This window comes from Aotus nancymaae, unplaced genomic scaffold, assembly GCF_030222135.1.
Source record: "Aotus nancymaae isolate 86718 unplaced genomic scaffold, 86718_ANA_hifiasm-v0.15.2.pri h1tg000021l, whole genome shotgun sequence".
NCBI lineage: Eukaryota > Metazoa > Chordata > Mammalia > Primates > Aotidae > Aotus > Aotus nancymaae.
The window spans coordinates 19,714,629-19,741,215 of NW_026988433.1; the positions used below are offsets into that span (position 1 = coordinate 19,714,629).

A 26,587-nucleotide genomic window follows, 5' to 3' on the forward strand; every position below is an offset into this window, starting at 1 on the left:
GGGAGGTGACTGGGTCATGGGGAGAGGACCTTTATGAAAGGATCAGTGCCTTATAAGAGAGGTCTGAGGCCAGGCATGGTGGCTCACACCTGTAATCCCAACACCTTGGGAGGCTGAGGCAGGCGGATCACTTGAGGTCAGCGGTTCGAGAGCAGTCTGGCCAATATGGTGAAACTCCATTTCTACCAAAAATTAGCCAGGCATGGTGGCGTGTGCCTATAATCCCAGCTATATGGGAGGCTGCGGCACAAGAATCACTTGAACCCGGGAGGCAGAGGTTGCAGTGAGCTGAGATTGGACCACTGCACTACAGGTTGGGCGACAGAGTGAGACTCCATCCCAAAAAAATTTAAAAAAATAAGAGAGGTTTGAGAGATATCCTTCCACCATGGTAGGGCAATGTGAGAAGATGACTGTTGATGAGGGGCGGGTCCTCACCAGACACCGGATCTGCTGGCACCTTGGTCTTGGACTTTCCAGCCTCCAGAACTGTGAGCAATACATTTCCATTGTTTCTAAGCCACCCCATTTATGGCACTTGGTTATAGCACCCCAAAAGGACAAAGACACAAAGTCAGTCTGAGCCATCACTTCCCTGCATGAGAGCGAGACCATCCTCCGCAGGTGCTGGAGCGTTTACTCTGCCCTGGACTGCGCTCCTGCCAAGGCTGAGGATGGGATTGGGGAGGAGAAGGCCTGACCCTGGATCCCCCTCCTCATGTCCCTGCCCTGCCTGGGGCCAGCTTTGGGGTGAGAGCTCCTCCTTTGCCAATGAAAAGCAAGATTCCAAGCCTCCCTGTCACCTGGCTTTAAAACTAGAAGGACTAGATGGACCACCGGGCACGTGGCTCACGCCTGTGATCCCAGCACTTTCAGAGGCTGAAGCGGGTGGATCACCTGAGGTCAGGAGTTCAAGACCAGCCTGACTAAAATGGTGAAACCCCGTCTCTACTAAAAAATACAAAAATTAGCTGGGTGTGGTGGCGAGCGCCTGTAATCCCAGCTACTCAGGAGGCTGAGGCAGGAGAATCGCTTGAACCCGGGAGGCGGAGATTGCAGCGAGCCAAGATTGCACCATTGTACTCCAGTCTGGCGACAGACCAAGACTCTATCAATAAAGAAGAAAAAGAAGAAGTAAGAAAGGAAGGAGGACTAGATGGAGGTGAGAACCCTGGAGGCGAGGGTGTCAGGTCATCTGGTGAGAGGACAGAGGGAGCCTCAGCTGCACAGGGGGCCAAAGGGGCCCGCAGCCTCAGGAGAGGGACCCCAGCTAGGGTGGGAGGCTGGCACATCTCAGGCAGACACACACCTGGTGTCCCAGTTTGCAATGTTTTTATGCAGCCTGGACAAACACAGAGAGGCCCCAGCTCCGCATTTCCCCAGCTGAGATGCCCAGAAGGCAGAGGCAGAATCGGAACAGCCTCTGCCTTCCGAGCTATGCATCACAGAAGCCATGGCCTCAGTTTCAAACACCCCCCCGTCTCCTGGCTCTCTCCCTGTGCCTCATCCTGGTCTCGGCGTTCCTTGGGTGTCAACCAGGAAGGGCTAAACTGAGTTAATTGACATGTGTTATCTGGACAGGGTCAACAGCCCCCTCGGCTTCTTATCTCCAACTCATTGAGACCAAGAGAGAAGTAAACAGCAGCTGACAAGTCTCCCAGGAGGGGAGCCAACAGCATGAGACTGTGGGCGGGGCGGGGGGCTGCCTGGCTGGGAGACGGAGCACCTGGAGCTGAGGTGGGCTCTGCACCTCACCTGGAGTAGCATGGGTTGGGGGACTATCATCACTGGCTGAAGCAATCCAGGGAGGCTTCAGAGAGGAGGCTGCACTCATGCTGGGCTATGAAGAATGTGTAGGATTCAGAAGCAGAGCAGGCATGGCAGGCAGGGGACAGAGCTTAAGCAAAGGAAAGGAGGTGTATGAGCCGGAGTGGTTAGACTCGTGAGCCTCAGATTTCCACATATTGGGGCTCCAATGGAAAAGTGGCTTAACTCTTCCATGCCCCAGTTTTCTCGTCTGCAAAATGGGGATAATAATAGTATCTACCATGTGGGTTATTGTGGGATTAAATGAAGTAGCTGCTGAAGTCCACAGCATACTGTAGGTGCTCAATACATGAATAAATTCTAGTTCCTCTCATTGTTTGGGGAAGAATGCTCAGGAGACAGTAAGAATAGACATTTATTGAAAGACTAGATATGTCAGGTCCACAGTAACAATCCCCCAACCACCCATTTTACAGAGGAGAACACTGAGGCACTGAGAAGGAGTGTCCTTTGCTCAAGGTGGCCAGGCTGCTAAGCAGGAAGAGTCCAGGCTCAGGTCTGGCTGCATCCAGCTCTGGTGCTCTTCATGTCTCCTCTATTTGGGGAATTCACAAAGTATGACTCCAAGCAAATGGGACTGACTCATGGGGGTTTCTGGAGCTGGTGGGCAGCAGGGATGGTGGGGGGTGGTCCCTGGCTACCGAGAGTTATGTCTGGGGTTAAAGAGAAAATGAGACCAAGGCAGCAGGGGCACAGAGGGAGGTCACAGTTGCTCTCAAATCCTGCTCTTCAGAAAAGAAGGGGTTGGCATGGTGCCTGTAATCCCAGTACTTTGGGAGGCCAAGGCAGGAGGATGGCTTGAGCCCAGAAGTTCAAGACCAGCCTGGGCAACAGAGCAAGACCACATCTCTACAAAAAATAATTTAAAAATTAGCTGGGCGTGGTGGCACATGCCTGTGGTCCTACCTACTCGGGAGGCTGAGGCAGGAGGATCGCTTGAGCCCAGGAGTTCGAGGCTGCAGTGAGTTATGATTGTGCCATTGCACTTTGGCCTGGGCGACAGAGCGAGGCCCTTTCCCTAAAAAACAAAGAAGGAAAAGGAGGAGGCATCTGGTGAAGGGAACAGCCTGAGCAAAGGAAAAGAGGTGGGAAGTGGCAAGTGGGTCTCCTACAGCATGAGGTGAAGCCTGAGGCCCAGAGAGGGAAAGAGACTAGCCCAAGGTCACACAGCCCACAGGAGTCAGGAGAGAAGATGTTGCTGGGGACCAGGATCCGGTTCTGCCGGGGCATGTGATGCTGCACAGACCCTGCGCTCGCTGAGCTTTGCTTCCTGGCAGGGCTGTGAGGGGTTGGAAAAGGCTCCTGCATGCCAAGACCGTGTGGACCTCAGCATGCCCAACTGGGGTAAGCGCCCCACAAGAGGTAGCGTCCGGGAGGACCCAAGGAGAGGGTCTCTCCTGCCTGGAGCCAGCCTTCCCCATAGGAGACACTTTGCTGCCCCCCTGTGGCTCAAAGGAGTGCAACTTTCCATCCCGCTTCCTGAGAGACTTCCCAGAAGCTGGAGGTGCCCAATTCCAGGCATACAACCTGCCTTTCTCTGTGACCCACAGGTGTGTCCAGACAACCTACCCTTCCCTACCCTATCTTCAATATTCCACCACCACCCACCCCCACACAGAGAGTTCAGATTGAAGCAATACCGAGTGACCCTGAAAATCAGTTTGAATCTGGATAGATGGATATGTCGATTGATGGATACACTGATGGATGGACAGATGGTCTAATGATGGCTAGAGGAATGAAGATGTTAATGTGCGAATGGATGGATGGATTATAGATGGATGGATGAATATGTTGATGGATTGATACAATAATAGAGGAATTGATGAATGAATGGATTATAGATGAATGGTTGCATGGATGGATGGATGGATGGATGGATGGATACACTGACAGACGGACAGAAAGTCTAATGATGGAGAAAGGAATGGGTGAATGGATGCATGGATGGATGGATGGATTATAGATGAATGGATGGGTGTGGATAGATATAGATGAATGGATGGCTATGTGGATGGATGGATACACTGATGGACAGACAGTCTAATGATGGATAGAGGGGTGAGGGGTAAATGAATGGATTGTAGATGAATGAATTTATTATGGATGGATTATAAATGGATGGAATGGATGGATGGATATGTTGATGGATTGATACAATGATAGGTAGAGGAATTGATGAATGAATGGATTATAGATAGATGGATGGATGGATTATAAACAAATGCATGGATATGTGGATGGATGGATACACTGATGGACAGACAGTCTAATGATGGATAGAGGAATGGGTGGATGGATGCATGGATGAATGGATTATAGATGAGTGGATGGATATGTATGGATAGATGGATTATAGATGAGTGGATGGATATGTATGGATAGATGGATTATAGATGAGTGGATGGATATGTATGGATAGATGGATTATAGATGAATGGATGGATATGTATGGATAGATTATAGATGAATGGATGGATATGTGGATGAATGGATACATGGATGGATAGACAGTCTAAGGATAGATAGATGAATTGACGGATGGGTGGATGGCTTATGAATGGATGGATGAATTATGGATGAATGGATTATGGATAGATGAATGGATGGATATGTGGTTGGATGGATACACTGATGGATGGACAGTTTAATGATGGATAGAGGAATGGATGGATGGATGGATGGATGGATGGATAGAGATAAAAGATGGATGGGTAGAGGGATAGGTGATCAGGTTGATGGATGGAGGGAGAGACAAGTGATCACATATCCTAACTATGTGATCTTGGGCAAGTTATGTAAACATCCCAAGCCTCAGTTTCCGCATCTGTAAAACAGGGATGGTAATAGTGGTTTTTACTTCCTAGTACCTTTTTGAACATTAGACAATGAGTAGAAAGTTCTTAGCAGAGTTTCTGGTACATAACAAGCACTGGATGAAGACAGGTGATATTTTCCTCTCCTGCCCAGCCTGAGAAGTGACAGAACATCTCCCTCTCCTTCCTGACCTGGTCAACCTGGGCTGGTCCTCCAGGTAAAGGAAGCTCATTTAAGATCTCAGAATGGTTGGATTCCTTTAGAGACTGAGGTTTTCAAGTCTTGGCTTTGTTGCCTAAGATGGGGCTTGGAGTCACTTTATCACAGAAGTGGCAACAGGATTGTGGGTTGTCTCCTGTGAGCTCATGGAACTGGAAAGATAGGATCCATAGCAGTTACAAACTCAACTCAGAAAGTGTTTATTGGCTGGAGTTGTCAGGGAACCAAAAGGGGCAGTCCGGGAGGGCTTCCTTCAGGGGGCACCCAGCACAGATGCACAGAGCAGCTTCCACTGCCACCCACCAGCACTGAGCCCCGCTCATCCAGCCACAGGAGTCTCCATGTACCTCTCGGGCTCTTGGGGCTAGGCTGGCCCTCAGACCTGGCCCAGTTGGGTTTTCAGAGCCTGCAGCTCTTGGCTATTGATGTTGTTACCTCCACACACGATGACCACAACTGAAGTCAGGGAAGGGGGCAGGCAACCCTCAGCCTGGAGCCTCCCCAGGAGACCTGAGTAGATGGCTGCTAAGGCTGCCCCACAGGCAGGCTCCACCAGCACACGCTCGTCATCTGCCGGGACCAGGGGGATGGGAGAGGAGGCAAAGGGAAGAAGAACAGTCAGTGCTCAGCAGGCCCTGGGCACTGCAGACCCTTGCAGCCATCTCTCCAGCCAGCCAGCCATTCATCTGCTCGCCTGGCAATCCATCACTTGTCTCACTCTCTCCCCATCCATCAGTCTGGCCTCCTACCCCTCCACCCACTCACCTTTTATCTCTCTATCCATCCATCCATTCCTCTATCCATCATTAGACTATCTGTCCATCCATCAGTGTACCCATCCATCAACATACCCATCCATCCACCCATTCATAGCCATCTATCCATTCCCCATCCATCATTTGACTATCTGTCTATCCGCCAGCGTGTTCATTAATCAATGTGCCTGTCCATCCATCCATTTCTATGCCATTCATCAATCCATCACTTCATCATCCATCCGTCCTTCCATCCACTGTCCATCTATCCATCATCCACCTCTCCACTCACTCATACATTCATCCCTTCAATCAACAAACATCTATTGAGTGCCTACAACCTGCCATGCCCTGTGCCAGGAAGGCCCTAGGGATACATCAGTGACTGAAACACACAAGCCCTCATGGAGCTCACAATCTATGACATAGAGGGATAAAAACCAGGAGGTTATGAACACAGAGAGTGGTGCATTGGAGGTCCCCAACCTAGGCACGGTGGGGTGGGAGATCAGGGGAGGCTTCCTGGAGGAGGTGCCATGGTGGCTGAGTAGCTCTCAGTCACATAAAACCAATAGAGACAGGGCCAGTCAGAGAGAGGAGGAGCATGTATAAAAGTCTGGGGCCTAGAGACAGCAGGACACACTCCTTCTTTACCCCCACCCCCTTCCATCTACTCAAAGTGCACTTAGCACATAGTAACTGCACACCTAGCCAGCACCTGGCGCTGAGGATACAGACAAGAGTGAACACACACCTGCTAGAGGATGCTGGGACTTTGTGATCTCCAAGCCCAGGTGGGGGACGGTGTTCACTCACCCAGGAACTGCTGTACAGCGCTCACAGCCTCAGCATCCTCCACCACTTCGGAGTGGATCTCGCATACCCGCATGCACTCCAGGGCCCGCGCGGCCACTGTCTTGGCACCCAGGCACTTGGCCACACTGCAGGACAGAGCAGAGTGGGGCAGGGAGACCAGGGGCTCAGGGAAGAGCTGGTGAATCAGGTCCCTCCCCAGCCCCAGCCACACCCCACATCCTGCAATGGGCTGGTTGGAGCTCAGCCTTATAAGGCACAGAGGAGGTACTCAAAAACCCATGTCCATCGAATGAGTAATACTAAATGTGGCCGGGTGCAGTGGCTCACGCCTGTAATCCCACCACTTTGGGAGGCCAAGGTGGGCGGATCACAAGGTCAGGAGTTCGAGACCAGCCTGACCAACATGGTTAAACCCCACCTCTGCTAAAAATACAAAATTTAGCCAGGCATGGTGGTGCGCACTTGTAATCCCAGCTACTCAGGAGGCTGAGGCAGGAGACTCACTTGAACGCGGGAGGCAGGAGTTGCGATGAGCTGAGATCAAGCCACTGCACTGCAGCCTGAGTGACAGAGCAAGACTCCGTCTCAAAAATCAATCAATCAATAAAGTACTCAATGTGCATCAGTGTCTCTGACTCTGCAATCCTGATTGAGCCATTCCTTGCACAGACTCCAGAAAGCCAAGCACAGAAAGGAATTTTTTTTATTTTATTCATTAATATCATGTCTATACTATAAATACATTTTTTTCTTTTATATTTCATTTTTAGTAGTGGAAGGTGTCTCGCTATATTGCCCAGGCTGCTCTTGAATTCCTGAGCTCAAGCGATCCTTCTGCCTGGTCTCTCAAAGTGCTGGGATTACAGGCATGAGCCACTGCGCCCCACCTAAATATATACTTTTGTTTTGAGACAGGGTCTTGCTCTGTGGCCCAGGCTAAAGTGCAGTGGTATACTGTTAGCTCCCTGCAGACTTGAGCTCCTGGGCTCACATTAGCTTCCCACCTCAACCTCCCAAAGTGTCGGGATTACAGGCATGAGCCACCACACCAGGCCAATAGTTAATATCTATTAAATGTGTACAATATGCTGGATGTATGGATATTGTTTTAATCTTCTCAACCACCCTTTGAGTTAGAAACATATTAGCTCCATTTTACAGGAAAGGGAACAGAAGCCCAGAGAGGTTAAGTAACCAGCTGAAGGACACACAGCTCATCAGTAGCAGAAGGTAGATTTAAGTCCAGGCAGTTTGGCTCCAGGATTCATGGTTTTTGCCTCTGTGCTTGGAATCACTACATGCTGGTACCTGCTATGAGCTGAGCAATGCGTTTCAGGCCCAGGAGAGCCTTTGGGAAAGCCTCAGACCCGAGTGGCCCAGAACACAGCTTCTGGAGCCTGGCTGCCTGGTTTTGAAACTTGGCTCCATACCAGCTGTGTGACCATGGGAAAGTCACTTCACCTCTCTGAACCTTCGTTTCTTCAACTGAAAACTGGGGCTAATGAGGTTATCATGGGGATCGAGTTGTTTTTTGTTTTTTGTTTTTCTTTTGAGATGGAGTCTCGCTCTGTCCCCGAGGCTGGAGTGCAGTGGTGCCATCTTGGCTCACTGCAACCTCCACCTCCCTGGTTCAAGTGATTCTCCTGCCTCAGGCTTCCGAGTAGCTAGGATTACAGATGCGCACTACCACACCTGGCTAATTTTGTATTTTTAGTAGAGACAGGGTTTCACCATGTTGGCCAGGCTGGTCTCAAACTCCTGACCTCAGGTGATCCACCTGCCTGAGCCTCTCAAAGCACTGGGATTACAGGCATGAGCCACCGCATCCAGCCAAGTGGGTTAAAATATTTAAAGTGCTTAGAACAAGGCTGAGGCTTAGTGAATTTGACGGAAGGGTCAGTTGCAGTTACTATTATTGCTGCTGTAATTAAGAGCACAGACTTGTGGGAGAGATGGCGATGAATAAGCAAACACAAGAACCAGTCAATAAATGCACACTGTGGTAAGTTGCTATGAAGGAGAACATCAGAAGGGGCATCTCCCCAAGGGGAGTGTTGTGGGGAGGGCCTGAGATGTGAGAGACAAGGAGAAACCAGCCCGAAGGAGAGCAGAGTGGGGGCTGGGGGTGGGGGCCGGGAGTGGGGGCTCATGCCTGTGATCCCAGCACTGTGGAAGGCCCAGGTGGGAGGATCGCTTGAGGCCAGGAGCTGGAGAAGAATGGGGCAGCGGGGAACAGTGTACTATGAAGAGGAAACAGCCTGTGCAAAGGCTCAGAGGTAGGAAAAGCATTACCCATTCAAGGGACTAGAGAACAGGCTGGTGGCTGGGGGGAGTGGTCTGCATTTTAGCCTGAGAGCTGGGAGAGTCATGGATGGGTTTAAGTGGACGAAGAAAACGTTCTGTGGATTAGCAATGGCAGAAGGACACACTGCCTGCTGGGGGGACAGCAAAGGACTCAAAGGCCACAAAGGTACCAACAATTTCCTCCCTAGGCATAGAACCAAGAGAAATGAAAACACACGGCCACAAAAACGTGTAAGCGAATGTTCATAACAGCACTATTCACTATAGCCAAAAAGTGGAAAGAATCCAAATGTTTGGATAAAGTGTGATGTATTCATACAGTAAAATAGTATTTGGCCATAAAAAGGAATGAAGCACCGACACGCTACGATGTGGCTGAACCTTGAAAACACGATGGTAAGTGAGAGAAGCCAGACACAAAAGACCACGTGGTGTATGATTCCATTCATGTGAAATGTCCAGAATGGGCTGGGCGTAGTGGCTCATGCCTATAATCCCAGCACTTTGGGAAGCCAAGGCGGTCAGGAGTTCAACTCAGCCTGATCAACATAGCAAAACCCTGTCTCTACTAAAAGAGATGCTCAGCCAGTCTAAGAAGATTTCCTCAGGGTGAGCAGGGCTGGCAGTCCAGGTGGCAGGGGCAGGACAAGCAACAGCTCAGAGGTAAGATGGTACAAAGGATTTCCAGGCAGGCCGGGCACAGTGCCTCATGCCTGTAATCCCAACCCTTTGAACCCAGGAGGCGGAGGCTGCAGTGAGCTGAGATCACACCACTGCACTCTAGCCTGGGCAATAGAGCCAGACTCGAAAGAAAGATAAGAAAGATAAGAAAATAAAAAAGAAAGAAAGAAGGGAAGAAGAGAAGAAGGAAGGAAGGAAAGAAAGAGGGAAGGAAGGAAGGAAGGACAGATGGACAGACAGACGGAAGGAAGGAAGGGAAGGAAGGGAGGAAGGGAGGAAGGGAGGAAGGGAGGGGGGAGAGAAGGAAGAGAGGGAGGGAGGGAAGGGAGGGAGGGGAGGGAAGGAAGGAAGGAAGGAAGGAAGGAAGGAAGGAAGGAAGGAAGGAAGGAAGGAAAAAGAAAAGTCCATAATAGGCAAATCCGTGCAGACGTAAAGCAAAGCAGTGTTTGCCTAGGGCTGGGGTGGGGGAATAAGGGACATGGTGGGTGACGGCCAAAAGGTGTGGAGTTTCTCTTGGAGGCGATAAAAATGTTCTAAAATTGATTGTGATGATGGCTGCATAACTCTATGAATCTACTAAAACCATTGAATAATACACCTTTTTATTTATTTATTTATTTTTGAGACAGGGTCTTACTCTGTCTCCAAGGCTGGAGTGCAGTGGTGCAATCTCAACTCACTGCAACCTCCACCTCCTGAGTTCAAGCAATTCTCCTGCCTCAGCCTCCTGAGTAGCTGGGATGACAGGTGCATGTCACCATGCCTGGCTAATTTTTGTATTTTTTAGTAGGATGAGGTTTTGCCATGATGGTTAGGCTGTTCTGAACTCCTGATCTCAAGTGATCCGCCCGCCTCGGCCTCCCAAAGTGCTGGGATTACAGGTGTGAGCCACCGCACCGGTCCAGAATCATACACTTTAAATAAGTAAATCGAATGGCACATGAAACAGATCTCAATAGAGATGTTATCCATTTTTTAAAAAAGGCAACAGGGGTGGCACAGGGGCTGGGGAGAGCTGTTACACCATCCAGGGAAACGAAGGCTGGAAGGGAGCTGGATTCAAGAGGCAGGATGGATGGAACTCGATGGGGTGGGGGGAGCCCATGTGACGCCCAGGTGCCCAGTCAGAGCACCTGGATGGATGTTGGTGTCATCTACAGACATCATAATCCATGAGCTTCCCTTAGTGCTTCTGCTGTGCCAGGCTCTGGGATGGGTATCAGGGATCAGAGCTAAATCAGCCAGTCCTTACCCTCTGGTTCCTCCACTCCAGCCAGTAACCCAAACCAGGACACAGTAAAGAGTGACGCAGACACAGCACGGTGCCCTGAGGGTCTCCCAGCTGGGATATAGCTGCCCAAGCAGTCTAAGAAGATTTCCTCAGGGTGAGCAGGACTGGCATTCCAGGTGGCAGGGGCAGGACAAGCAATGGTTCAGAAGTAAGACAGTACAAATGATTTCCAGGCAGGCAGAGCACAGTGGCTCATGCCTGTAATCCCAGCCCTTTGAGAGGCTGAGGCCCAGGAATTCGAGACCAGCCTGGGCAACACAGCAATACCCCATCTGTACCAAAAAAAAAATTTTTTTAAAAGAATTTCCAGGCTAAGATAGCACAGCAAGGCTGCAAGGCGGATGCAGCCCAAGAAAGACTGAGGTGGTACCAGAAAGACGAGGAGACTTGTGTCCAGGTATCATTTTCTTGAGGATTTTCTCATTGGCCACCTAGAGCCTTGCACACAGTAGATGCTTAAGGAGCTGACTTAAGACTATCTTGATTTCACATACCTTGCTGTCATACCCCATTACATCCTAGGTACCAGTATCCAATGGGTGTTTAACAGAATCCAGGCAGAGATTGTATCTGTACTGAGTTGAATCACAGCTGCTTCCAAAATGCACAACCAGGCCAGGTGTGGTGGCTCAAGGCCTGTAATCCCAACACTTTGGGAGGCCAAGGTAGGTGGATCACTTGAGGTCAGGAGTTCAAGACCAGTCTGCCCAACACAGTGAAACCCCGTCTCTACTGAAAATACAAAGTTAGCCAGGCGTGGTGGCATAGGCCTGTAATCCCAACTATTTGGGAGGCTGAGGCAGGAGAATCACTTGAACCCAAGAGGCAAAGGTTGCAGTGAGCTGAGGTCGTACCACTGCACTCCAGCCTGGAAAACAGAGTGAGACTCCATCTTGAAAAAAATATATATACATCCACCCAGAACCTCAAAATGTGACCTTACTTGGAAATAGAGTCTTTGCAGATGTAATTAGTTAAATTAAGGTGAAGTCATACTGGATGAGCGTAGGTCCTAAATTCAATGATCACATTCTTTTGAAAATGTATTGGCTTTTTGGGGTATGGAGGAGGACAGGGTCTTGCTAGGTTTCCCAGGCTGGAGTGCAGTGGCTGTTCACAGTCACCATCAGAGCACACTACAGCCTCCAACTCCTGGGCTCAAGCAATCCTCCCATCCCAAGCAGTCCCAAGTAGCTGGGACTTCAGGTGTGTACCACCACTCCCAGGTAATTTTTGTATTTTTAGTAGAGACGGGGTTTCACTATACGTTGGCCAAGCTGGTCTCAAACTCCTGACCTCAGGTAATCCGCCCACCTCAGCCTCCCAAAGTTCTGGGATTACATGCATAAGCCACCTCGCCTGGCGTACATTTTCTAACTTATCTGCAACATATGTAGATGGCTTTTGCAATGATAAGTCAATAAAAACTTGTTTTATGAATTGATGAGGTTTAAATGAACATATTCCTCATCTCCTTTTTCAGCACTGCCTTCTAACTTAGGTCCACATTACTGTGGTTGGAGTCCCAGGATCAAGGACAGCATTTTGGGTGTCCCCTGTCTCTACTGGCTGGGACTGGAAGGCCTCAGGGCGGTGGCAACCCCGCCCTCCAGCCCCCCTACAAATGTCCCCAGCCTTTACCCACCTGGTGATGTCTGGCAATGTGACCACCTTGCCGGCCTTGATGGCTGCATTGAAGCAGTGTGCCCCATGGGTCTCCATGGCAATGATGGGCACATGCTGCCAGCCCACCTCCAGCAAGCCAGCCACCACCCCAGCCAGGAGGCCTCCGCCCCCAACTGCCAGCACCAGGGCGCCTGGCGGGGTCCCCAGCACTGCCTTCAGCTCCCGCACCAGGCTGGCGTGGCCTTCCCTGGGGAGGTGAGTGAGAGAGAGAAGCAGAGTGAGGGAAGACCCCAGCCCCAAAGGCTCCTGGGGTGGGGGTATTTACCAGGGGTGGGTTCCCTGCCCCACATATACATAAACCCTCTCCCCACCGTCCCATCCCATCCACAGCAAGGGGAGAGGAAGTCCTGCAACAGTTACTCCACTCAGCTTCATTCATTCTCTTTATTTTTATTGTTTTGGATACAGAGTCTCACTCTGTCACCCAGGAGCAGTGCAGTGGCCCAGTCTCAGCTCACTGCAACCTCCACTTCCCGAGTTCAAGTGATTCTCCTGCCTCAGTCTCCGGAGTAGCTGGGATTACAGGCACGCACCACCATGCCCAGCTAATTTTTGTATTTTTAGTAGAGACGAGGTTTCACCATGTTGGCCAGGATGGTCTCAAACTCCTGACCTCGGGTGATCCACCTGCCTCAGCCTCCCAAAGTGCTGGGATTCCACTCCGGCGTGAGGCCGGAGCCACCGCGCCCGGACTCGTTCATTTTCATTATCATGTTCGCCCTTACATCTCCACCAACCTCCCAGGCCCTCTCTTGGATATTACCCCCTTAGCCCCCTCCCCAACTTTGCAAAGGGGCAATGGCAATGTGCGGTTAAGAGGGGAGAGTATATCACTTGGGACCAAACTGACTCAAGTCCTGGCCCTGCGGCTCTCTGTCTCTGCTGCATTCTTAGCTGTGTAATCTTGGACAAGTTGTTCATCCTCGCTGTGCCTCAGTTTCCTCACTTATGAAATGGGGATAATAGCACCCACCTCTAGGGCTGCAGGGAGGGTAAATGGAACGGCGCAGGAGGAGCCATGAGCCTGGTGACTGGTCCCAAAGCACGTGTTCGGTAAAGGAGACTTGGTACTATCACTTCCACATACACAGAAACTGAGGAACAGGATGCCTGTAATCCCAGCACCTTGAGAGGCCGAGACCAGCCTGGCCAGCATGGCGAAACCCCACCTCCACTAAAAATACAAAAAATTGGCCTGGCATGGTGGTGCACACCTGTAATCCCAGCTACTCGGGAGGCTGAGGCAGGAGAATCACTCAAACCCAAGAGGCAGAAGTTGCAGTGAGCTGAGATCACACCACTGCACTCCAGCCTGGGCAACAGAGCGAGACTCCATCTCAAAAAATAAATAAATAAAAGAAACTGAGGCACAGGATGCTGGGTGCTTTGCACAAAGTCCCACAATTCACAAGAGGCAGAAGTGGAATGTGAACCCATGTCTGCCTGGCTTTGAAGCTTATTCTCCCCTCTGGGCCTCAGTTTCTCCTTCTGTCCAATGGGAGGACCCCGACTCGGTAAGGGTCTCCCAGCTCTGGACTCCCTGGGGAGAGGGGCATCAGACTTACCATATTAGGGGGTGGTCAAATGGGGGGACATTCACCCAGCCGTCTGTCTTGGCCAACTCTTGTGCCCTCAGATTGGCCTCATCCCAGACCTACAGAGAAACCAAGGACCCTCAAAAGAGCCAGAAGTGGGACTGCTGTAGAGGCCAGAGCAGAGGCCCAGGCTCGCCTTGGTGGCCCCAGGATCCAGTAGTCCGGGGACACCCCTGGGGATGAGACCAGACCTAGCGTGGGCCCAGAGGCCTCCTGAGACACGGACAAGCGCTTCCAAGGGGTCAAACAGATGCCATGTGCTTTCCACAATACCGAAGAGATTCATCCTGCTGCCCCACTATGAAAACCAGGTCAGGCCAGCCAGGGAGGCCGGGAGCAGGGTCAGCTCCAAGGTCAGCCATGTGGTGCCCGCTTCTAGCTGACCAGTAGGGGAGAAGCCCCCTAAAATCAAACCCCAGATATCAATGTGGTCACCTTAGCATGTGTTGGTGAAAAACAGCAATAGCCCAGCTGATGACCTGCTAGCTGAGTTCAAGCAGCCAGAGAGACAGTGCACAGGGCCAGCCCTGAGCCTGATGGACCCAAGCCAACCACAGCAGGGGTGGGTTTTCTTTTCTCACTGGCTTGGCCTCTGTGGCAGAGATCCCTGCCCCCTGCTCATTCCACACCCTTTACAGGCTTTCTTCCCCTCCCTGACTCATTTCCACACTCCCTACCAAGGCTTCCTGCAGCCACCTCCCAAATAAACTGCAGGCACCCCAGTCCTTGTCTCAGGAACCGCTTTTGGGAGAACCCAAACTGAGACAGCATTTCAGAGGGACCCCATGCCAGCCGATCTCAGCAGGAACCAGATACAGCAACGAAATGATAGACAACAGCCTCCTCTCCCAAGGGAGGGGCAGAGGGTCACAGTGGGGTAGAAATGGCCCCCACTCATCCTCAGGGACTCTGCAGTACCCACTCTGCGCCCAGTTCTAGGCATGGGGACTCTTCAGCAGCAGAGAAGCCGAATAAATGGTCTCTGACCACAAGGAATTTCCCATCTGGCTGAAGAGAGGAGCCTCATTCCCCTGAGTTGTTGAAACAAAAAAGACACTGTTGGTAGGAATGCAGATTAGTTCAGCCCCTGTAGGAAGCAGTTTGGAGATTTCTCAAAGAACTAAAACTAGAATTACCATTTGACCCAGCAATCCCATTACTGAGTATCTACCCAAAGGAAAATAAACCGTTTTACGAAAAAGATCTGCATTTGTATGTTCATCACAGCAGTATTCACAATAGCCAAGACATATAATCAACCCAAGTGCCCATTAGTGGTGGATTGGATACTGAAAATGTGGTGCGTATACATCATGGAATACTATGCAGCCATAAAAAAGAAAATCACGTCCTCTGCAGCAACATGGATGCAGCTGGAGGCTGTTATCCTGAGAGCATTAACTCAAGAACAGAAAGCCAAACACTGCCTGTTCTCATTTACAACTGGGAGTTAAACACTGGGTACACATGGGCACAAAGATGGGAACAAGAGAGGCTGAGGACGCCAACAGTGGGGAGAGAGGGAGAGTGGCAGAGGTTGAAAGATACCTGCCAGCCAGGCGCGGTGGCTCACGTCTATAATCCCAGCACTTTGGGAGGCTGAGGCGGGCAGATCACCAGGTCAGGAGATTGAGACCAGCCCGGCCAACATGGTGAAACCTCATTTCTACTAAAATACAAAAATTGGCCTGGAATGGTGGCACGCACCTGTAGTCCCAACTACTCAGGAGGCTGAGCCAGGAGAATTGCTTGAACCTGGGCGGCAGAGGTTGCAGTGAGCCGAGATCGCACCACTGCACTCCAGCTTGGTGACATAGCAAGACTCCATCTCAAAAAGAAAAAAGAAAAAGAAAAGAAATACCTGTCAGCCAGGCACAGTGGCTCATGCCTGTAATGAGGCACTTTGAGAGGCCGAGGTGGGTGGATTACCTGAGGTCAGGAGTTCCAGACCAGCCTGACCAACATAGTGAAACCCTGTCTCTACTAAAAATACAAAAAAAATTAACCAGGCATGGTGGTGGGCACCTATAATCTCAGCTACTTGGGAGACTGAGGCAAGAGAATCGCTTGAACCCAGGAGGTGGAGGTTGCAGTGAGCAGAGATCGCACCACTGCACTCCAGCCTGGGTGACAAGAGCGAAACTCCGTCTCAAAAAAAAAAAAAAAACTACCTGTCAGGTACTATGTTCACTACTTGGACAATAGGATCATTAGAAGCCCAGAACTCTGCATCATGAAATATACCCATGTAACAAACCTGCACATGTATCCTTGAGTCTGAAGTTAAAACTAAAGAAAAAAATAGATTCAAACCTGTGTAGTGCCTGACATCCCTCACCCGTAGCGCACCAAGCAGCCTCCTCTCCGGCTCCTCTCCTGAATCACCCCAGAGCAGGCCGAGTGAAAATCCAACCAGGTCCCTCCCCTGCTCAGACGCCTTTCATGCTTCCCTAGTGTCCTCAGGTGAAACGCTTTAGCTTCAGCTACAGGCCGCCCTGCCTGATGGAACCTCTCTCCCCGTCTTCGGCCTCACCTTTCACTCCCTCCCTCCATGCTGGCCTCGGCCTGAATGCGACATGCTCAGCCACGGCCACATCTTCACCCACACCCTTTCCTGTGTTCACAACCAGATCAGGCCTCCCTTGTCTCCTTGGTGGGGACTCAGATCTCTCCTTTCATACCCAGCCCTGGGGACCCGTGACGGGAGCCTTTCCTGGATTCTTTTCCCAAATCTAAGGTGCAGCCCATTGGTTCGACCATGGCCCAATTCTCCACTCCCTCCCTCTATTGGTTTAACTGTTATTATTGTTAGAGACATGGTCTCACTATGTTGCCCAGGCTGGCCTCAAACTCCCGGGCTCAAGTGATCCTCCCAACTCAGCCTCCTGAGTGGCTGAGACTACAGGTGCATGCCACAGTACCCAGATTTTTTTCTACTTTTTTTTTTAAAGATGGGGTTTCATCATGATGGCCACGCTGGTTTTGAACTCCTGACCTCAGGTGATCCACCCACCTCGGCCTCCCAAAGTGCTAGGATTACAAGCGTGAGCCACCACGCCCAGCCCTATTTTTTATTTATTTTATTTTTGCTGTTCTTTTCACTGGCGTGGGTGGAGCACATGTCCCCTCCCCATTGATGCTGGTCTCAGCTGTGTAACTTGCTCTGGCCAACAGCATATGGCAGAACTGACAGTGTAATAGTTCTGGGCCAAGATCTTAAGAGTCATCACGTGTTTGTTCTCATCCCTGTTGCCATTTCCCTTGAGAAGAACGTGCCCCAGGTGGCCACTGGCTGGGGAAGACAAAGGGCACATCTGCAGACCTCACTCCTTCCCGCATTCTGAGGCAGAACCACCCTAACCCACCCACAGACCCAAAGCATGAGAAACAATGTTTCTCAGAAGCTGCTGCTATTTGGGGGATGTTTGTTACGCAGCATTACCAAGCAACAATAGCTGATTAAACAACATGCCCTCTCACTGACTTCCTTGGGGCCCTGTGCTTCTGCCATGGCAACACTTTTCACACTTTGTTACCATCATCTGGTTACCTGTGTGTCTCCACATAATACTCTGAAATGTATGAGGTAAAGACCACATCTTACTCTCTGTTTCTAGAATGTCTAACATAGCAGGCACTGAATATGTGCTCAATGAATACCTGTTGGATGAATGGGTGGGTGGATAGATGGATGGATGGATAGATGGATGGAAAGAAGAAGAGAGAGAGGGAGGGAGAAAGGGTGATGTAAGGAAGGATGATTAGATGGATGAAGAAATGGAAGAAAGAAAGGAGGAAAAGAAGAAGGGAGGGAGGGAGAGAGGGAGGAAGGAAGGAAGGAAGGAGAAGGGAAGGAAGGAAAGAGGGAAGGAGGGAAGGAAGGAAGGGGGGAGGGAAGGGACCGGAAGGGGAAGGGAGGGGAGAGGAGGAAGGAAGAAGGAAGGAAGGAAGGAAGGAAGGAAGGAAGGAAGGAATGGAAGGAGGGAGGGAAGGAGGGAGGGAGGGAGGGAGGGAGGGAAGGAGGGAGGGAAGAAACTATATACAGGAAGTATTTGGGACCAGCTTTGAGCTACCATAGTATGGCTTTTAGTTTTAATTTTGAGAGGTTTAAAAATCTGTTTTCCATTATTTGAATGATTTTTTTCCTTCTTCCCAGAAGGAAAGACTTTGTGTTTGTGTCTCTGTTTCTCTGGTAACACGGGGACGGGAGGTATCGTTCTCAGCGGACACCATTCCTATTGGGGCGGTCTCAGAACGGGAACTGATGCTGCCATCATCCTGATATCTCTTGTCTTATCTAATAGCAAGAATGTTAAAAGTGGACAGTACCAGGTGCTGGTGAGGATGTCAGTCTCCTGTCCATCGTCTTGGTTCACACATGGGGTTACTTCTCAGGGTGGGCAGAGGCATGTCGGGAGGTCCCAGCCCTCAACACCCATCACACCTCATTCCCCACTCAGCTCAGCTATCCTGAGAGAGGACCGGGTCCCAGCCACAGCTCATGGAAAGGAAAAGGAGACAGGACGTCTTGGGGTAGGGTGAGGTGTAAGGGGAGCGGCCCACTCCAGATGGTCTTCCCTCCCGGGGCCCTTACCTTTCCAGTCAGCTGGACCTTGGCCCCCTCCCCCTGCAGCCTCTGCACCACCTGCAAGGAGGTGTTCTCGGGGAGCACGATGGTGGCGGGGATGCCCAGCTTCCCAGCGGCGTAGGCAGCAGCGATGCCCGCATTACCCCCTGTGCAGAAAGGAGGAAAGGGGCAGTGGGCAGAGATGTACTGGCCTTTGACATGCCTTCCCCTCCCCTCCTTATCCCTTCCAGAGCCACTCCTCCCGCACATTCATATGCCCCACTGACTCCTTCCTCTACTCCAGAGGGGGCACGTGACCTAGGTTGAGCCAATCAGAGAACCTAACCCCCAACCCATGGCTGGTTCAGGGATGAAGACGCCACCCAAGCGGGACCAAAAAAGACCAATTCCAGGATTGAGGCGAGGCATTAGGAAGGGGCGCTCCCTTTTCCCTAGGGTTGGGAGGGTGTTAGAATGCAAGGCTGGAATTCCTGGTGGCCATCTTGCTACCATGAGGCCCACCTAAAAATAAAGCTAATATACAGGAAAGCAAAGCCCAGAGAAGGAGAGACAGAGAGGAGAGCTCCTGGATCCCCCTGTGCCTGAAAGCCACTTATCCCAAGAATTTTCCATTCTCAGAGCCTGTAGCTTAAACCTATATGAATTGTGTTGCTGCCACTTGCTGCCACCGTGAGTCCTGAACTATGGGAGAGGACTAGGATGGAAAACACAGTAACCATCTCATCAGCGACCTTGATGAGGCTGGGGCCTTTTTTTTTTTTTTTTTTTTTTTTTTTTTGAGACAGAGTCTTGCTCTGTTGCCAGGCTGCAGGCTGGAGTGCAGTGGCACGATCTCGACTCACTGCAACCTCTGCCTCCCGGGTTCAAGCAATTCTCCTGCCTCAGCCTCTGGAGTAGCTGGGACTACAGGCATGCACCACCACGCCCAGCTAATTTTTGTATTTTAGTGGAGACGGGGTTTCACCATGTTGGCCAGGATGGTCTCCATCTCTTGACCTCGTGATCCACCCGCCTCGGCCTCCCAAAGTGCTGGGATTACAGGCGTGAGCCACCGCACCCGGCCGTCAAGGCTGGGACCTTTAAGAGGAGACCAAGCCCTGAACATCTACTGCTGCTCCAGCTAGCTCCTCCTCCCCCAACCTCTGCCCTGAGGACCCCCATGAAACAAAAAAGGGTGGGGTCACCTGAGGAGCACACCAGGTGTCTGCATCCCTTCTTGGCCATCTGGGAAGAGAAGGAATGGGGTTAGGGGCTAACCCAAGCTGGTGTCATGAAGGCCTATGTGGAATGGGGTTAGAATCTCCCCACCCCACTCCCAACACGCCTTTACCCCTCATCCTGCCCACAGCCCTGCCCTCACCTCTATTCTCCCATCTGCATGCGTTCATGTTTCCCTCCTGCCTGAATCCATCCCCAGCCCACACCCCTCACTCCTCCCTCCCTCCCGTACAGTTCACTTCTCCCCTCCTGCCCACACGCCCTCACCTCCTGGCAAAAATGCCCAATGCCCCGAATCTTGAAGGAGCCACTGGGCTGCACGTTCTCATACTTGAGGAAGACAGGCACGCCTGCCACCTGGGACAGTGCCCAGCTCTCCAACAGAGGCGTGACCACGTGGAAGGGCTGCTGCTTGGCACACTCCGCCATGGGCCCGTCCATTCTGGAGACCAGGTAGCTAGCCTGCAGGAGAACATGAAGGTCACCACCAGGCAGTCCCCGTCAAGAGCTCCCTTAACCGGGACAGGAAAGGGGAAGGTGAAGAAAGCCCTTGGCTTAGGTGCTCTTGGTCCGATCCAGCTGCCAAGCTGTGAGACCCCTGTCAAGTATCTTTGCCCCTCTGGGCCTCAGTTTCCCCATCTGGTCAACGAAATTTGGCCTGGGGTCCTTTCATTCTATTAAGTGTGGCTGTCCACAGTGCCGGGGATGTAGAATGTGGCCAATATATGGTGAGGAATGAATGAGGGAGTGGGAGAATCCATTCATTATTCAATAGTTATTGAGCACCTACTATGTGCCAGGCATTTCCAGGTTTTGGGACCCATGAGTCATATAAACTTCCCACTAGGAAAAGTTGCAGAATTTCCAATAAGAGTGACTCACAGAGGGTATGAGGTGTTATTTTAGTAAGCGCAGTCAGGAAAGACCTCTCGGGAGGAAAACTTTGTAAAAACGTTTGTAATGGAAAATGTAAATATAGCAAAAGTATTAAGAACTGTATACAGACCTTCAGCTGGCTGGGCACGGTGGCTCACGTGTACAATCCCAGCACTTTGGGAGGCCAAGGCAGGCAGATCACTTGAGGTCAGGAGTTCAAGACCAGCCTGGCCAATGTGGTGAAACTCCATCTCTACTAAAAATACAAAAAATTAGCTGGGCGTGGCAGTATGCACCTGTAATTCCAGCTACTCAGAAGGCTGAGGCAGGAGAATCACTTGAACCTGGGAGGCGGAGGTTGCAGTGAGCTAAGGTTGTGCCACTGCGCTCCAGCCTGGGTGACAGAGTGAGACTCTGTCTCGAAAACAAACAAACAGAAAACCTGCATCTTCAGCAATCATCAACTCATGGTCTCACTCGCTTCCCTATGGGTGCCTACTCCCCCTTCCTGTATTATTATTTACCCTTAATTACTATTATATTTTGCTTTTATATTATTTCATGTGTAAATATTTCAGCATGTGTCTCTAGAGGTAAAGAACTTGTGTTTTGGGGAAGGGTCTCACTGTGTCACTCAGGCTAGAGTACAGTACTGCAATCACAGCGCTCTGCAGCCTCAGTGTCTCAGGCTCAAGCCGTCCTCCCAACTCAGCCTCCTGAGTAGCTGGGACCACAGGTGCACACCACCACGTCCAGCTAATTTTTGTCCCTTTTTGTAGAGTTAGGGTCTCACTGTATTGCCCGGGGTGGTCTCAAACTCCTGGGTTCAAGGTATTCTCCTGCCCCAGCCTTCCAAAGTGCTGGGATTACAGGCATGAGCCACTGCATCTGGCTTAAGAACTCCTTTTTTATATGTAACCATATGGTTTCATTTCAATGTGAATATGGAATTCACATTGAATTCTCTATTTAAAGTGGGCTAATTTTGTTTTATGTAAATTATACCTCACTGAGGCTAATTTTGTAAGAAAATGTAATCATAATACTATGATTACATCTAAAAATATAATTTTTTCATATCATAAAAATCTGGTAATTATTCACATTTCAAATCATCCCATTAAATATGATCCGTGGCTGATTCTGTGGTTGGTTGTGGTTTGGGGTTTTTCACGGTTTGAATCAGGTTGCAAATCAGATGCGCGCATTTTGATTGGCTGAGGGGTCTTTCAACTCTCTCTCCATCTGTATATTCCGGAAAGGGGAACTTTGAAATGGATGACAGGAAGGGCGCCAAGAGGAAAAGCATTCCTGCAGAGAACAGCAGCCAGGACCGCCTCCAGGGAGGAATGCGCTTGGAGTGCTGCTGATGCAGAGAGAAGGGGTTTGGGGAGGCGGGGAGGGGAGGAGGTGAGGGCGGAGAGGTGGGCAGGGGTGCCGCCAGGGGTTTCCCACCCACAGAGAAAAGTTTGGAAGTTATTCAAATTCTACTTGCAATGCAAAGCCATTAGGAGGAGGAGGAGGAGGAGGAGGAGGAGGAGGAGGAGGAGTTGGAGGTGGTGATGGTGATGGTGGTGGTGGTGGTGGTGTTTGGGACCGAGTCTTGCTCTGTCGCCCAGGCTGGAGTGCAGTGGTGCAATCTCGGCTCACTGCAACCTCTGCCTCCCGGGTTCAAGCGACTCTCCTACCTCAGTCTTCCAAGTAGCTGGGACCACAGGCGCACGTCACCACGCCTGGTTAATTTTTGTATTTTCTGTAGAGACGAGGTTTCATCATGTTGGCCAGGCTGGTCTCAAACTCCTGAGCTCAAGTGATCTGCCCACGTTGGCCTTCCAAAGTGCTGGGACTACAGGCATGAGCCACTGCGCTCAGCTCATTGGGAGGTTTTAAGCCAAGGAGTTGTGAGTGAATGGACCAGTGGGTAAGGACGGAAAGACGAGAGGGAGGAAATGAGAGGGAGTAAAAACAGCAGAGAGAAAAAGAAACAAATACAGCCAGTCCCTCTTCTCCCAGGCAGAAAAGCATTGGGCCGGTTCCACCATTCCATTATTGGCCGCTAGGGGGAGCGCTCCAACCTCCCCTGCCCACTCACAAACCTAAACTTCTTGTCCACCTTTAAGTCATGGCTGGGGTTACAAGATCAGAGAGATCGAGGTCTCTTGGCCCTGAGTTTGATCCCGCGCCCTTGTCAGAAAGCCGTGGGAATCCTCAGGGTCCCCTCAGGCAGGGCACAGCCTGAGCCAACTCTTCCCAGTCTCATCCAAGGCACCTCTCAACTTGGGTCATCACTGATCCCCAAATGCAGCATACCCCAGCCTGGGCCTCAGCTCAAACCTGGACCCCAAGAGCACAGGCTTCGGGTTGATCAGAACAAAAGTTAAAAACCAGCTCTGACTTCCTGGCTGTGTGACCCAAGTAAGTGTCACAACCTCTCTGTGCCTGTTTCCCCTTCTGTGAAATGGGGATAAAAACAGTCCCCAACTCATAGATTGTGGTATAAATTAATAAGAATAACATCAGCCACATGCAGTGGCTCACGCCTGTAATCCCAGCATTTTGGGAGGCTGAGGCGGGTGGATCCTTTGAGGTCAGGAATTTGAGACCAGCCTGGCCAACATGGTGAAACCCCGTCTCTACTTAAAATACAAAAATTAGCCGGGCACGGTGGTGCATGCCTGTAATCCCAGCTACTCAGGAGGCTGAGGGAGGAGAATTGCCTGAACCCGGGAGGCGGAGGTTGCGGTGAGCCGAGATCGTGCCATTGCACTCCAGCCTGGGTAACAAGAGCGAAACTCCGTCTCAAAAAAAAAAAAAAAAAAGAGGCCAGATGCGGTGGCTCACGCCTGTAATCCCAGCACTTTGGGAGGCCGAGGCAGGTGGATCACGAGGTCAAGAGATCGAGACCATCCTGGTCAACATGGTGAAACCCCGTCTCTACTAAAAATACAAAAAATTAGCTGGGCATGGTGGCGTGTGCCTGTAATCCCAGCTACTCAGGAGGCTGAGGCAGGAGAATTGCCTGAACCCAGGAGGTGGAGATTGTGGTGAGCCGAGATCGCGCCATTGCACTCCAGCCTGGGTAACAAGAGCGAAACTCCGTCTCAAAAAAAAAAAAAAAAAAAAAAAAAAGAATAACATCTATCATTTGTTGAGCCCCTAATACGCGCCAGTCGTTGGCTGAGTCCTCTGAAGACGTTATCTCACTGGTACCTTGTGTCATGCTTTGAGCATGCTGACCTGCTCACCCTTACTTTAGCATGTTTACCGGGCACCTACAAAATGCAGGTCCTGACCTAGCAACGGGATTCTGCTGTGGACAAAATAGACATCTACCTTGGAGCTGACTTATAGTCTGATGAGGAGATGGACGCTTAACAAATAACTGCATAGACAAACAAAATAATCAAAAATGTTGAAAACTGCTAAGAGGGAAACACACATATAGGGAGTCCTAAAGAGAAGAACAAGGGGACCTACTTTGGGTATGGAGGTCAGGAAAGGCCTCTTAGAGGAGGTGACCATTAAAACTAAGACCTGAAAAATGAGAACAAACCGGCCAGGCACGGTGGCTCATGTCTGTAATCCCAGCACTTTGGGAGGCTGAGGCCAGTGGATCACGAGGTCAGGAGATCGAGACCATCCTGGCCAACATGGTGAAAAACTCTGTCTCTACTAAAAAACAAAAAATTAGCTGGACATGGTGCCGCGCACCTGTAGTCCCAGCGACTCGGGAGGCTGAGGCAGGGGAATTGCTTGAACCCAGGAGGCAGAGGCTGCAGTGAGCCAAGATCACGCCGCTGCACTGCAGCCTGGGTGACAGAGTGAGACTCTGTCTCACCAAACACACAACAAACTGCAGGAAGAGCATATGCATGGCAGGACTGTGCCATGTGAGGATTCAGTGAGCCTGCCTAGTAAGGGCACCCCTGCTGGGTGGGGGGCAGGGGTGGATCTGATGCATCTGTCCACCTGGGATTGGGTCCCTCCTCCTTTCTTGTAAAATCCCCAGATTTTGCCCCTGGGGACCTTGGGATTGTCAGAATGAACTCCCCTTCTCCGTAATCCTTGCTCTTTCTTGTTTTTTGGCGGTTTTTTAAGAGACAGGGTCTCACTCTCTCGCCTGGGCTGGAGTGCAGTGGTGCGATCGTGGCTCACTGCAACCTTGAACTCGCAGGCTCAAGCAATCCTCCCACCTCAGCCTCCTAAGTAGCTGGAACTATAAACATGCACCACTGCATCTGGCTGATTTTTAAATTTTTATAGAGACCCAGTTTTGCTGAGTTGTCCAGGCTGGTCTTTCACTTCTGGCCTCAGGTCAATTTCTTGTCTCTGCCTCCTAAAGCACTGGGATAACAAGTATGAGCCACCTGTTGGCCCACAACAGGTGAGCCATTAACTCACCATTGACTCCATTTTGTAGACAGTGAACCTGAGGCCCAGAGAGATTAAGTAACTTATCCAAGGTCACACAGTTAGAAACAGCACAGCCAGAATTCACAGCCAGGCAGTGTCTTCTGCATCCATGCTATTAACCACGATGCTATACTTTCTCAATATATTAGCGTTATCATTACTCTTATGAAAGCTGTAGGCATTTCATATTTATTGCCAATTGTCCTTAGGAACCAAATGCTCCTGGCTCAGTTTCCAGGCTTCCCCAGCTCTCTTGGTTATACTGACTCACAAGAGGACAGTGGGCATCAGTTAAATGAAAAAGCCCCAAGCTGCCAACAGCCTTATCAACCCCAGACCCCATCAGGCACCGGAAGTCTGGGGCTGAGCCGTCTTGGCCCAGGGACACACAGCTCTTGTCCAGTATGGCAGCCACTGGGGCTGAAATGGGGGACCTGGGTCCTCCCCACTGTGGAATAACCCAGGAGGAAGCATGGGGCTTAGGCTCAGGTCTGTCATGCCAACCTTGGCCAAGTCACTTTTGTCACTGGGCCTTACATGTCACATCTCTGAGTTGAGGTAAGGCCCACCAATGCTGTCCACCTCCCTTGTCCCTGAAGTCTTTCCCCAGAGGCCACCTGGGTGGCACTCCACAGCCCAATCCCTGGTGCCAGGGCTGGGACACCTCAGGCCAGCCCCTTGGCTGGCAGAATGCCCAGCCCTGCCCCTCTAGCAGCAGAACCCACTCTCGCCCCTCAGGGTCCCCAGCACTATATGCCTTCTTCTGCAGGGCACTCTGAATTCAATCGACATTCCTGGGAAGGCCTAGACCATGCTCGGCCCCTCTCACTTCCATATGCTCAGCTTGGACTTTGCCCAAAGCCTCCCAAACTCCAGCAGTCTCTCATTTACACACACGCTGAGCCCCAGAGGCCCCAGCTGGCCCCAGGCCCCTTACCTCTCTGCCAGACTGTCCCAGACCAGCGTGACCGCAGCTGCTGCCCTCCAGCCTGCTGGGGAAACAGCCCTGCCCAGCTTTGGTCAGCTTCCTGTAACCTTGGCCCCTCCTCCCTTGTTAAAGACACAGCTCCAGATCCTAAGGCTCCAGGTGAAGACGGAGGAGGAAAGGGGATGAGAGCAAGCCTCACTGCCTTCCCCTGAACTGCCTATCACTCGTGCACTGCCTGTATGACTCATAGACCACCCTGTCTCATTTGACAGATGAGCAAACAAACTCAGAGAAGGGAACTTATCTGGTCAAGTCTACCCAGCCAGCAAGGGGCAGAGACAGCCTTCCCCTCAGGCCCTGGCCGTCTCTTTCATGATGCAGGTATCTCCATATCCTCTCATTTTAGGTCTAGTGATTGTCCCGGATGCCATCCACTTCCCCTGAACCCCTACTGGGGTCAGCTTACGTCTGAGATGGGAAAACAGGGACAAAGAAACAATTTTTTTTTTAGATGGAGTTTCACTCATCGCCCAGGCTGGATTGCAGTGGCACGGTCTTGGCTCACTGCAGCCT

At 51.0% G+C, this 26,587-nt stretch overlaps 1 protein-coding gene across 1 annotated transcript; it reads right to left on the reverse strand.

Moving 5' to 3' along the window:
* Positions 1-5,047: 5,047 nt before the first annotated feature.
* SDSL (serine dehydratase like) lies at positions 5,048-26,114 on the reverse strand. Its single transcript, XM_021675502.2, has 8 exons — positions 26,024-26,114; positions 20,065-20,259; positions 19,764-19,803; positions 18,586-18,725; positions 13,962-14,050; positions 12,356-12,583; positions 6,435-6,559; positions 5,048-5,433 (listed from the first exon to the last, which is right to left on the reverse strand). Exons 2-8 carry the CDS (start codon positions 20,236-20,238, stop codon positions 5,240-5,242), a joined length of 990 nt encoding a protein of 329 aa, XP_021531177.2. The 5' UTR covers positions 20,239-20,259; positions 26,024-26,114; the 3' UTR covers positions 5,048-5,239.
* Positions 26,115-26,587: the final 473 nt, after the last annotated feature.

What these genes read in the sequence shown, in the direction of transcription:
- SDSL (XM_021675502.2), bottom strand. Translation starts at nt 20,238, where the DNA reads ATGGACGGGCCCATGGCGGAGTGTGCCAAGCAGCAGCCCTTCCACGTG. An exon ending in TTGGGCATTTTTGCCAGGAG is followed by an intron (nt 19,804 to 20,064) that starts GTGAGGGCGTGT and finishes TTCTCTTCCCAG; the next exon opens with ATGGCCAAGAAGGGATGCAG. An exon ending in ACACCTGGTGTGCTCCTCAG is followed by an intron (nt 18,726 to 19,763) that starts GTGACCCCACCC and finishes CTTTCTGCACAG; the next exon opens with GGGGTAATGCGGGCATCGCT.